This window comes from Rhincodon typus, chromosome 5 (genome assembly GCF_021869965.1).
Source record: "Rhincodon typus isolate 14 chromosome 5, sRhiTyp1.1, whole genome shotgun sequence".
Taxonomy (NCBI): domain Eukaryota; kingdom Metazoa; phylum Chordata; class Chondrichthyes; order Orectolobiformes; family Rhincodontidae; genus Rhincodon; species Rhincodon typus.
The window spans coordinates 15,201,813-15,215,376 of record NC_063336.1 but is presented as its reverse complement, the minus strand read 5'-3'; the positions used below and the strand labels follow the sequence as shown (position 1 = coordinate 15,215,376).

Below are 13,564 nucleotides of genomic sequence, written 5' to 3'. Positions count from 1 at the left end.
CTGGAGGAGTAAACGGCAAGCTGGAACTGACGGCATCCACTTTGACTTTCATGTCAGAAATTGCAGCAATTAATTTATTGGTAGCGCATGAAGGAATAGGAAATGGCATATCAGTGAGACAAGATTTGGTAATCATGGCATGTTAACTCATACAAATTAATCCAAAGAGGCCTCTCACCACCCACAAGCAGGCTTCTCAACTTCTTGTTCAAAACTTGGATGCAGAATTGGACTATTCTTTATTCATATCAAGAATCACACTTTTAGAATTTCACTATAGTTTGCCAACTGACTTGCTAACATCTTAGTCATTCAGAGGCTAGGACAACTCCACACATAATTTTTTTTCATGCAGTTGAGAGAAAAATCTAAATAAAGAACTTTTCTAGTTCATGACAGGTTAATTTTTATCCTCTCTAGTACAGAAATATCCATTTTTTTAAACATAGGAAATTGAAACTTCAAGCCAAGTATATCGATTTTATACTTTATTAATCTTTGGAAAAACCGATTAGTCATTTTTTTTAAATACAGCATGTCTAAATATAATTCATTTGAAAATCCTTATATGTGATGATAGTTATGCCTTTCTTTACATCAAATGTTTAAAACAAGAAAAGAATGTCAGTTTCAAATCATTATTACTGTCTTTGGAACTTTTCTTGACAAAAGACACTTGTAGTGCCTTCTGTACACTACTAAAAATAGCCATTTTCATGGATTTTATAGTCATTATGGAGATCACAAATCTACTTAAGCCATATTTTCTGATATAGCCCATCATAATTTTTCAGAAAAATACATTCAGTTCCATTGATATTTTCAAAGTCAATCTAAATTAGATTAATTTCAGAATCTCTGAACTCAAGCTGAATCAATAAATACACCTATTGAAGCAAACTTTCAGCAAATTCCAAAGAAATGATCTTTGGTTCTCAATGTAACCCATTCCTTTCCCCAATTTCAATCATTAGACCATTCAAATGTTTCATAACTGGAAGTAAAGAAATGAAGTTTATTGCTTGAGAAGAGACAGCAGGTTTTCTAATTCTTCCTGAGTTTCTTGTTCCTGTAGAGAGGAGAGGACAGTACACATAAGAAAATTTAATCAATACTTCAGTGTTGTTGGGTCAAAATCCTGGAATTTCCTCCTTAATGGCATTGTGGGTCTACCTTCAGCACATGGGCTGCAACGGTACAAGATGGCAGCTCACCAGCACCTTCTCAAAAGCAACCAAGTCATGTAATAAATACTGGCCCAACCAGTGACGCTCACATCCCAAAATTGAATAGAAAGACCAAACGTTCTCATTATAAATTGGCATATTCCTATGTATCAATATTACTTTTATCACGCTCACGCACGAAAAGAAGTTTGTAGGTGCTTCTTCTTCAGTTGTCACGTTTTGCAACATTAGTGAACATGGTTCGTGGTCTTTAAATAATAACTAATATCTTAGTGGTGTTCTCAAGTTTTGTACTTGTACTGTTTATTAAGCAGTCAGTCTGCATTGTTTCCTTCTTGTTCTGCCGTCCTCAATTTTACCAGTCACTATCAGATATTCTAGTTTTTCTCTCAAGCACATGGACAAGGAATTACAGTTGTTTCTTGGTGATCATTTGTAAATGTTCTTGTGTGTCTGCTTTTCTTAAAACACCCTTATTAGTTGCGTGTATTGTCCAACTAATCCTCTGCATACATCTCAGAAACAAAATCTTTGCCTTCTATTTATCTCCCATTCTCTTGCTGCCAGTCAAACTTCACCAACTTTATAATGTTAAAGTGTTACACCTGGTCAACAATCTCATTCTGCTTTCCATAGAGGTTGTCTTATTCTTAAAGAGGTCTTACATTTTAGTGAAAGTTTGCTTTGCAGGTGTTATGGATTTATTATCTTGCTCACATTTTCCAGATATTATAAACCTAGCTATATAAGAAAATGTTTTATTTCCAAGTACTTCATATTGATAGAAAGCAGTGAACATTTGCTAAGGTGGAAAAAGTGAACAAGTAGAGAAGTGGGCTGATCACTGAGATGGGAAGCATGCAGAAAAATCTAGAGGATTTGCAGAGACAGGAAATTTGTGGTTGAAATAACAAATAAGGTAAAGCGGAAAAGCAAGTCAGAGTCAGAGGAATTAAAGGATTGTATGTCAGCAACCAAGCCTCAAGAACACTGCCAAGATACCAAAGACCATGGAGGGATAAGAAGTCAATTTTCATGAACAATTCATATGAAATTTTTATTGGTCATTATTATCTATAAATAGCTAAAGGCAAAGTGGAAAAGGATTTAATTTCATCCTGAACCTATGAAGTAAAAAATGTTCAGTGGTTAATCATATTTCTTGGTCTGTAGATCAGTCAGAAGATGCCAAGTTCAAACAGTGTTCTGATCAGACAGCATCTTCAACATTGCATTCAGTTTTAGTCAACAAGTTATTAATGAAAATTGAGGTAATGAAGACAATGCAGGAAATAACATTGAAATTAATCCCTAGTATCAAGTAATTGAGTTATGTGGAAATACTATACTAGACAGCAACATACAGAAGTTTACAAGCTATTAAATAGCAGAGATTTGGTTAGATTTGAATATTACTTCAACTACTACCAACAAAAACAGAATAAGTGGAACACAAGTTATAGCTAGTGAAAAGAAAATGAAGTCTGAAAGAATCATTATCAGTTTGCCTTTTCAATTAGGTTGCAGAAAAACCAAAGACTATCCAAATTCAACATATCATGGCAAGAGAATGACAAAAGTTTTTTTTTCCTGGATGAATTAACCAAGATTGACCAAATGGACTCTCTCAGGTATAATGGTCAGAAATCTACATTTCTAACAGTGATAATCATTTTTCAATTATTCTCCAGATGGTCACAGTAATAACATTTGTGCTATCTCTTTCTAGTATTTGGTTTTTTTCAATACCACAAAACAGGAAGTATGAGTTGGCTCTTTCAATCTGACATAGAAATATTACCACATACTTTTAGAATGGTTATTTATGCACTGAAAAGCAAAAGGATCCTCAGTCATCTAATAAATGTTGTCTTAATACAGACATGGGTTAATCTCTAAAAATTAATTCTGCAAATCCAAGATATCACAGTGAACTGTTAAAACATTGTGCAAAAATATCATAGGCTGTTTCATAATTTCAGGCAGTGTCATCACGTACTTCATGTTAACCTCTCTCACTGTACACCCACACATAGTCCAAATCCAGTCAGATGAGAATAAATACCTGTTACCATTGGCGTTAGTGATGGACTTGAACCACCAATAGCCGCTTGGTGAAAGCCCATGATTTTGAGGGGAAGCAGAATGTAAGCAAACTTGTGCTTTCTAATCTAAGGGCAGTGAGATCTGTTGTCTTTTTCATTGCCACTTGATTGAGGTAGAAAATCCACTTTACAACAACCGTTCAAGTCTATATCATGTCCTGTTCTCTTCCAAAACTCTTCACTTTTCCAGGATAATTCTAGAATGCAATGATAACCAAAAACTTCCTTACTCCATCACCATCTGTCTTTGTAACCGCTTCTCACTTTCCCTCTTAATCCTTGCCTGTAGCAAAATTAAAAAAAGAGGTCAGAACGTGTTTGATAGCTGCAAATGTGGATCCGGGACAATATGTTTGCCTTTTCTGCAGCCAGGTTTAAAGACGTCACTGAGCATTTCAGACAGCTTGGAAACATGAATGCGATCAAAAAGCAATTATGTTCCATATTGGCACCAATGATGTGGGTGGAATAATTTGAAGGGGCTAGGAAAAAACCCAGCAGAAAGCATTGCAAAGGAAATAATCTCTAGATTACACTCTCTGCTACATGCTAATGAGTTTCGAAGTAGGAGAATAGAGAAGGTGAATGTATGGTTGACGAGGTGATGCAGGAAAGAACTACATATGGTTAAAATGAAAAACATCCCAAAGGCTTTTTTTAAAAAAACAGATGAGAGCAATAACAGAAAGCTCACAAGCAGCAGTAACAGAAAACAATTGGGAAAAGTGAAAAAAAAAGGAAGAAATAATTCAAATATAATTTCTTTCCTTCTCTTCTGAAAACAATGCTGGTCTTTCATGACAAGGCTGTTGACCTGAGTTTCACAAGCAAGTGCTAATTGTTCATGCAGAGATAGTAAGAACTGCCGATACTGGAGTCTGAGATAAGGGTCGGAAAGATCCCGACCCGAAACGTCAGCTTTCCTGCTCCTCTGATGCTGCCTGGCCTGCTGTGTTCCTCCAGCTCCACACTGTGTTATCTAATTGCTCATGCGCTACTTTGACTGCAGCTGAAGCCATAGTCAAAACTAGATTCTCCCCTGTGATATACATGTATTCACTTCCATAGATATCAGGAACAGGTTTTCTCTCCCTAACTCAAGGAGCCAACAATTTGAAAGTCAACAGTCCCCTTTTTGCCACCAAATGCAGGGAATGTTACAGTACTCATAACACACACGGCTGCTAGAGTGATGACCAGGATGCAGAACACTCTGTGGTGTACACCAGGATGAGGATGCAACAATTGACTGCTTTAATTTAAAGCAGAAATACCATCCTCTTATCAACACCATACATAATGCCCACCCAGATAAAACCAACACTTGCATGAAACATTTAACAGTTGTTCTCCAGCATTGTAAAATGGTGCAAAAGCAAGATAAAACATATTCAAGACACAATGTTGCAATTTTAACATATTGGAAACAAAAGCAGAAAATGTGACTAGTTTGAGGCTAACATCACTTATGAAACCTGTCAATGAAACCAAGCAGCTGGCATTAATAATTAAAAGAGAGATACAAATAATAAGCCTGAAAGTTCAAATAGTTACCAAGTCCAATAAGGGAAGGCGATGGCCTAAACTATTGTCGCAGGACTATTAATCTGGACAACTTGGTAATGTCCTGGGGATCTGGATTCAAATCCCACCATGACAGATAGTGAAGGTGAATTCAATAAAAATCTTGAATTAAAAGTCTAATGATAACTTTAAAATCAATGTTGATGATCCGAAAAAAACCCCATCTAATTCATTAATGTCCTTTTCGGAAGGAAACTGCTATCTAGTCTTATCTAGTCGGGCCTACATGTGAATCAGACCCACAGCAATGTGGGTGACTTTTAACTGTCCTTCGGGCAATTAAGGATAGGCAATGAATGCTGGCCTAGCCAGCGACATCCGCATCTTGTGAATGAATTTTTAAAAAGTAAGTTGCTAGGCAGTGCACCAAAGACTACTGATTACAACTTTGTCAGAATATCCATACATCCTTTGAAACAAGCAATCTTAGGAGCATGTATGAGAGGGTCAAAAAGGAACAAGTACGTCAGAAAAAGCAAAAATGGCTCCAGTAACAACAAAAGTAAGTGAGGACATCACCAATTGTACTAAGCAGTTAGAGAAATGAATGGCATATTTTCTGGAGTTCTACTTGAGTGGGAATACAAGGAAGCTCTGGACACTACAGAAATCCCGCCTGTCATGATAAAACTGGATACTGAACACAGAGTGCAGGAACTTGGCAAGCTTTGCTATGAGAAAAGCTGGAGATGCTGATGTTATACTGCCTGACCTTATCAGGCACAGGGAACCAGTATTCCTGCAGCATTTGCAAATACCTCTCGGTCTCTATTGGTGGCAGTGAGCAGTGCTTCAGGACGTGTGTGACGCAAATATTGTGAGCCTGTACAAACAGCAAGTATACCTGCAGCGACTGCACCAACTATTAAGGTCATTGTCTTGCTGAACACCTTTGAAAAAGCATTGGTTGCAAATTTTGGTTGAATACATTCCAAATTCCTGTGTGGTTTTATAAATGGATGATCTAAAATGACGATCTCCATAATCCAGCAGCTGCATGAGAAATGCTGTGGATGAAGGAGACCACTATATATTACCTCATTGAGGCATTTGACCATGTCAGCAGAGGTAGCCTCCTTAGCATAGAAATTATTGGAGAAGCTCAACAGGTCTGGCAGCATCTATGGAGAGAGTAAGAGTGTTAACAGGACAAGAATCATTCTGGACTTGAAATATGAATTGTTTCTCTTTCCACAGATGCTGTCAGACATACTGAGTCTCAGATTTTCAGTATTTCACTGTAGTTTGTCTTCAGTCTATTTAAGTTGGACAAAAATGGTTGCCAGCCAAAGTGGCTCAACGTGATCTACTCTTTTCGTGAAAAGTTGATGCACAGGTTCTACTTTAAGATCTGCAGTGGAGTCAAACAGGCTTGTATTCTCGTGCCAATTAGCACCACCTCTCTGATATATTCTTCTCTTCGTTACTATCCATGGTGTCCATTTAAAACTAGAACTTACCAAAAGATGTTCAGCCTTGCCTGCCTAAGATCAAAGACAACGGTGTGCCAAGTCCTCATTTTGGTCCCCATTGATGATGATGTAATAACATTTAATACTGAGGAAACCTGCAGTGGCAAAAAGACTCTGTCGTGTCTGTAACGAGTTTGTTTTGACCATTTGCATCAGAAGGTTAAACGCCATGCTCCAGGATGTTGTCATACTGCCATCTGTTAGCAATCACAATGTGACACTGGTGGTTGTTAATAGCTTCACGTAAGTGGACTCCACAAACACCAGCAATGTCACCTGATGTTAAAATCCACACGTGCCTCCCAAAAGCTTCAGCCTTTATATCCAAACTGAGTAAGAGATTACGGAACAACAGCAAACTGACTGAAAATAAGAAACTGTGAGTCTTTCAAGCCTATGTCCTCAGCATATTCCTCTTCAGTACTGAGAGACATGGACGATCGATACTAGGTAATTTCCACCTTTCCCGTCCCAGACCCAATCTTTTGGCATCTCTTGGCAGGAAAAGATTCCAACTCAGGTTTTGGGATGTGCTAATTCCATCAGCATTCACTCAATGACTTTTGCATGAGGTCAGCTATGTAATTAGATGACAGCTATATAACAAAAGACCTTACACGCAGTGAATCGGCCACTGGTCATAATCTTTTGAACGTCCAAATCTCCATTGCAAGGACACTTGCAAATTAGATACAAAGATAACAAATATTGACACTGACAACTGTGAGATGGTTACTGACAGCTGTAACCATCGAAGGCTGACTGTTTGGAAGTGCATTGGAAGAGACAAGCAGAAACACAAAGTTCAGATCACCAAATGAAGGATCCAGAGAAGATACAAGGCAGTGAATCTTGTGACTTCTCAGCCAATTGTCTTCCTCTGCAGCAAATGCAGTAGAGACTGCCACACCAGATGATGCTAAAAGTAAAGCTGGCCACTACGGTACAAATTATCGTATTCTAGAACATAGAACAGTACAGCACAGTACAGGCCCTTCGGCCCACAATGTTGTGTTGACCTATTATCCTACTAAGATCAAACTACCCTGCATACCCTACATTTTACTATCCTCCATGTGCCTATCCAAGAGTTGCTTAAAAGTCTCTAAAGTATCTGACTCCACTACCACTGCTGGCAGTGCATTCCACACGCCCACCACTCTCTGAATAAAGAACCTACCTCTGACATTTCCCCTAGACCTTCCTCCAATCACCTTAAAATTATGCCCCCTCATAATAGTCATTTCCGCCCTGGGAAAAAGTCTCTGACTATCCCCTTTATCTATGCCTCTCATCATTTTGTATACCTCTATCACGTCACCTCTCATCTCCAATGAAGGAAGCCCACATCCCTCCGTCAACCTTTCCTCATAAGATCTGCTCTCCAGTCCAGGCAGCATCCTGGTAAATCTCCTCTGCACCCTCTCTAAAGCTTCCACATCCTTCCTTACAAAAGCTTGCCTCGTGAGTCAGCGGCCTTCTTGATTGGAACGGCAGGAGTGGTGAGAGCATGAGCCGGGAAGTGAACTATTATATTTGGGCATTAGCTAAACCCGTAACACTACATGTGTAGTGTCTGCCACCCATCCTCCTCCTCTAACCAAAAAAAAGACTGTGTGGAGGGTTAGAACATAGAACATAGAACATTACAGCGCAGTACAGGCCCTTCGGCCCTCGATGTTGCGCCGACCTGTGAAACCAATCTGAAGCCCATCTAACCTAAACTATTCCATTATCATCCATATGTTTATCCAATGACCATTTAAATGCCCTTAAAGTGGGCGAGTCTACTATTTTTGCAGGCAGGGCATTCCACGCCCTTACTACTCTCTGAGTAAAGAACCTACCTCTGACATCTGTCCTATATCTATCACCCCTCAATTTAAAGCTATGTCCCCTCATGCTAGCCATCACCATCCGAGGAAAAAGGCTCCCACTGTCCACCCTATCTAATCCTCTGATCATCTTGTATGTCTCTATCAAGTCACCTCTTAACCTTCTTCTCTCTAACGAAAACAGCCTCAAAACCCTCAGCCTTTCCTCATAAGACCTTCCCTCCATACCAGGCAACATCCTGGTAAATCTCCTCTGCACCCTTTCCAATGCTTCCACATCCTTCCTATAATGCGGTGACCAGAACTGTACGCAATACTCCAAGTGCAGCCGCACCAGAGTTTTGTACAGCTGCAACATGATCTCATGGCTCCGAAACTCAATCCCTCTACCAATAAAACCTAACATACTGTACGCCTTCTTAACAACTCTATCAACCTGGGTGGCAACTTTCAGTGATCTATGCACATGGACACCGAGATCTTTCTGCTCATCCACACTACCAAGAATCTTACCATTAGCCCAGTACTCTGTATTCCTGTTACTCCTTCCAAAGTGAATCACCTCACACTTTTCCGCATTAAACTCCATTTGCCACCTCTCAGCCCAGCTCTGCAGCTTATCTATGTCCCTCTGTAACCTACAACATCCTTCTGCACTATCCACAACTCCACCGACTTTGGTGTCATCCGCAAATTTACTAACCCATCCTTCTACGCCCTCATCCAGGTCATTTATAAAAATGACAAACAGCAGTGGCCCCAAAACAGATCCTTGAGGTACACCACTAGTAACTGAACTCCAGGATGAACATTTCCCATCAACCACCACCCTCTGTCTTCTTACAGCTAGCCAATTTCTGATCCAACAGGTTGGAAAGATAAGCCTTTTTTTCTTTATTCTTTTGGCAATCTCGAGCAGAAAGAATGAAAGCTAGGGCAGTTGCATGCTCCTCTTGTAGGATGTGGGAGGTAAGGGTCACTACTAGTGTCTCTTCTGACTTCACCTGCAAGGAGCACACCCAACTCCAACTCCTCACAGACCACGTTAGGGAACTGGAGCTGGAGCTGGAGCTGGATGAACTCTGGATCATTCAGGAGGCTGAGGTGGTGATAGATAGGTGTTATAGGGAGGTTGTCACACCCAAGTTACAGGACAAAGGTAGCTGGGTGACTGTCAGGAGGGGGAAAGGGAATAGGCAGACAATGCAGGGATTCCTTGTGGCCGTTCCCCTCAATAATAAGTATACTGCTTTGGATACTGGTGGGTGGGGGGATGACTTACCAGGGGATAACCATAGGTCTCTGGCACTGATCCTGGCTCTGTGGCTCAGAAGGGAAGCAGGGGGAATAGGAGAGCCATAGTGATAGGAGATTCAATGGTTAGGGGAAAAGACAGGAGATTCTGTGGTACTGAGCAAGACTCCTGGATGGTATGTTGCCTCCCGGGTGCCAGGGTCAGGGATGTCCTGGATCAAGTGTACAGGATTCTTAAGGGGAAGGGAGAGCAGCCGGTACCAATGACATAGCTAGGAAACAGGATGAGGACCTGAAAAGTGGAGTTAGGATGGAAGCTAAAAGCCCGGATGAGCAGAGTTGTATTCTCAGGATTACTCACTGTGCCATGGGCTAGTGAGGCCAGGAATAAAAAGCAAGTGCAGCTGAACACGTGGCTACACAGCTGGTGTAGGAGGGAGGGCTTCAGATATGTGGATCATTGGGATATCTTCTGGGGAAGGTGGGACCTGTACAGTAAGGATGGGTTGCACCTGAACTGGAGGGGCACCAACATTCTGGGTGGGAGGTTTGCTAGAGCTCTTCGGGAGGGTTTAAACTAGTTTGGCAGGGGGATGGGAACCGGAACTACAGATCAGAGTATGGGGTAACTGGTGTACAGGCAGATACAGCATGCAGAGAATCTGTGAGGAAGGATAAGCAGTTGATAGGGCAAAGTTGCAGTCAGTGCGATGGGTTGAGGGGTGTCTATTTTAATGCAAGAAGTGTCAGGAATAAGGGTGACGAACTTAGAGCATGGATCAGTACTTGGAACTACGATGTTGTGGCCATTACGGATACTTGGATAACACAGGGGCTGGAATGGTTGTTGGATGTTCCAAGGTATAGATGTTTCAAAAGAAATGGGAAGGAAGGTAAAAGAGGTGGGGGAGTGGCACTGCTAATCAAGGATAGTATCACAGCTGCAGAAAGGGAGACCGTGGAGGAGGGTTTGTCCACTGAGTCAGTATGGGTGGAAGTCAGAAACAGGGAAGGAGCAGTCACTTTATTGGGAGTTTTCTATAGACCACCCAGGGGCAACAGAGACACTGAGGAACAGATTGGGAGACAGATTGTGGAAAGGCGCAGAAGTAATTGGGTTGTTGTCATAGGTGACTTCAACTTCCCTAATATAGACTGGAACCTCCGAAGTGCAAATAGTTTGGATGGAGCAGATTTTGTCAGGTGTGTCCAGGAAGGATTTCTGACTCAATGTATAGATAGGCCGATTAGAGGGGAGGCCATATTGGATTTGGTGCTTGGCAACGAACCAGGCCAGGTGTCAGAACTCGGTGGGAGAGCATTTCGGTGATAGTGATCACAACTCCCTGATCTTTACTATAGTCATGGACAGGGACAGGAGCAGACGGTATGGGAACGTATTTAATTGGGGGAGGGGGAATTACAATGCTATTAGGCAAGAACTGCAGAGCATAAATTGGGATCAGATGTTCTCAGGGAAATGCTCGACAGAAATGTAGAGGTTGTTTAGGGAGCAGTTGCTACAAGTACTGGAGAGGTTTGTCCCACTGAGGTAAGGAAGGGATGGTAAGGTGAAGGAACCTTGGATGACAAGACATGTGGAACATCTAGTCAAGAGGAAGAAGGAAATGATATGAAAGACGACCATGAGGCAGGTAACATTACACCAAACAAGATCTTGTTTGTTACTATCCACATGTTCACATTTCTAGTTGCAGTTATTCAACATTTAGGAGGACCAAGAATCTTGGACATTTCCCCTCCCTGAAACCAATTCTCTTAACCTTCCGGCCCACTCAGCCCAGCTTGGTGTCAGACTCAGCTATTCATCACAGAAATTCAGAGATTCTGGGGAGGTAGTTTGTAAATAATATTAACTATAGGTTAAATTCTACCTGGAAAATAGAGTTTTTGTTAACAGAAAGACAGTTTACGTGTTCTTCAAAATGCTTCACATAGATGGTCTTAACCACATGAATTTGAAAGATGACAGTTAAATACCTTTGCACTGGAGGGAAAGGATGCTGCCATGTCACACCACATTTCTGCATTGTTGGTCTGGCCAAGTTCTCTGTAACACTTAAAGATAAAATAAAATAATTCACAGAAATAGACCATAAAAAAGTTGAACAGGATTTTCAGTTTACAAGTAGAACTGTTCACAATATTTCTAAGACACAAGGCAAAAAAAAGCCTGGTATCTACCTTTGTTATATATACACAATTAGTTTTGGAATACCTTGGATGTAGTTCTTCCACCTGGAAAACATGAAACAAATAAATAGCGACATAGAGGTTAGACTTAAGAATTCAATAAGTGAAACAAAAAATTACACAAGATGGCAGCAGCGGAGTAGGCAGCATCCGGGCTCCTGTGCCTGGGCTTGTTCTCTTCATCTCTTTTTCCTATTCCTCCTCCTTCTTTTCTCAGTTTTTAGTTTTCGCTTTAAGTTACCTGATCAGTAGGAAGGTGGTTTCGATGGGTTCCAGACCGGCAGCAGTATCTTCAGAGGCAGTGTGGCTTCAGAGCCGGCCAGTCTGTGAAGCCTGGAGCAGGACTCTCGCATCTGCATGGAGTGGTCTCCTGGCGGCCGCATGCCCTGGGCTGGTGTAGCCTGGAGCAGGACTCTGGTGGCTGCATGCCCTGGGCTAGTGTAGCCCGGAGTGGGACTGTAGTAGCGGAGAAGGAAATGTTGGGCTCTCTAAGATTTTTTAAAATTTTATTTTAAGTTAATGTGAATGATGCCATGGTGATGGTACACACTTTTCCCCGTATTTTATATTGAATACAGATGACAATAAATGATTCAAATTGGTAAACAAGCATTCAAAGTTTCAATGCAGAATTGAGCAGCTACTGTACAAGGCACACCATAAGACTCAGCTTATAGGGAAAGAGAAACAGAATGTTTAGGGTGTGAGAATGTTACAGGTACTGTGGGAGTCAATGGGTTTCTATTGGGTATCCATGGCTAGCCTATTTGCAGCCAAGAATGTTGAGATGTTGAGGAAGGGGAGGAAGTGGTCAGAGATGGACCAGGTGAAGATGACAGCAGGGTGAAAATTGGAAACGAACAATCTGAATTTTGGTTGAGTTGCAATATAAAAACCTAGCTTCATTGCTTTACCATCAGTTGCTGTGCTCAAGCTCTGGAATTTCCTCCCTAAAATTCTCCACCGCTTGCTCCCTCTTCCTTCCTTCAGGATGCCACTTCATATCTATTGCCTAGACTAATTAGGATTATTTCTGAAAAGACACAGATAACTCAAGTTTTCTTGAGCAACAGGTGAATCTAGCCGATTCATGTTGCTACTGCACAGTAATAGCTTAAGTGGGGTTCATCACTAAAAGGATGCTGATATGAAGCCCAAAAGACGTTCTACCTATCACACAAATGAGTAACGTGGTATAAGAATTTCAGTGCTGGTATGATGCTATATATGTAGGCTGTACTTCCCAAAGACCGATGGATCATATCAAATAACAAATCCATTCTACAATTTGCAACAAGTAAGGTATTAACTGTTACTAACCAGCCTGTGCTTGCAAAACTGAAAACATAATGTTCAACATCAGGTGTGATTCTATGATAGGATTACTTAGCAAATGTTGTCTAAGGTGTGAGAAGAACTAAAATAAAACAAAACAAAGAATCATGCATGCTGAACACCTGAAACAAGAACCAAAATTGCTAGAGCAAAGGTGGAGGTCTGGTGTCCATGGAGAAAAAGCAGAGTTAGCGCTTCAAGTCCAGTGACCCTTCTTCAGAACTTTTAGTAACTAGGAAAAGGTGATTTATATGATGATGACAGGGTGTGCAGGAAGGAGTGGGTGGATAGGTGGGGATGGAGCCCAGAGAAATAGAGCAAGAGAGAGAGAGTGAGGGAGAGTGAGAGCGAGAGAGAGAGCAATAGCGCGAGAGCGAGAGAGCGAGTGAGAGAGAGATAGCGAGAGAGACAGATAGCGACAGAGAGAGATAGCGAGAGAAAGCGAGATCGAGTGAGAGATAGCGAGAGAGACAGATAGTGAGAGCGAGAGAGAGAGGGAGAGTGAGAGAGACAGCCAGAGAGAGAGATAGCGAGAGAGATAGCGAGAGAGAGATAGCGAGAGAGAGATAGCGAGAGAG

The 13,564-nt window shown here is 41.2% G+C and overlaps 1 protein-coding gene across 11 annotated transcripts in view; it reads right to left on the bottom strand.

Annotated features, from left to right (window-relative positions):
• Positions 1 to 475: 475 nt before the first annotated feature.
• The window catches only part of LOC109922751 (regulator of microtubule dynamics protein 2), a 109,700-nt gene continuing 96,611 nt past the window's right edge, over positions 476 to 13,564 (bottom strand). For 2 of the 11 annotated variants that reach the window (XM_048596895.1, XM_048596889.1), the window contains 3 exons: positions 11,643 to 11,696; positions 11,439 to 11,516; positions 476 to 3,575 (listed from right to left, as the gene is read on the bottom strand). In XM_048596895.1, coding sequence (XP_048452852.1) covers positions 3,519 to 3,575; positions 11,439 to 11,516; positions 11,643 to 11,696 — 189 coding nt within the window. In that variant the 3' untranslated portion in view covers positions 476 to 3,518. The remainder of the gene's footprint in view (positions 3,576 to 11,438; positions 11,517 to 11,642; positions 11,697 to 13,564) is intronic. The other 9 variants (XM_048596898.1, XM_048596893.1, XM_048596891.1 and 6 more) reach the window with 8 other exon arrangements.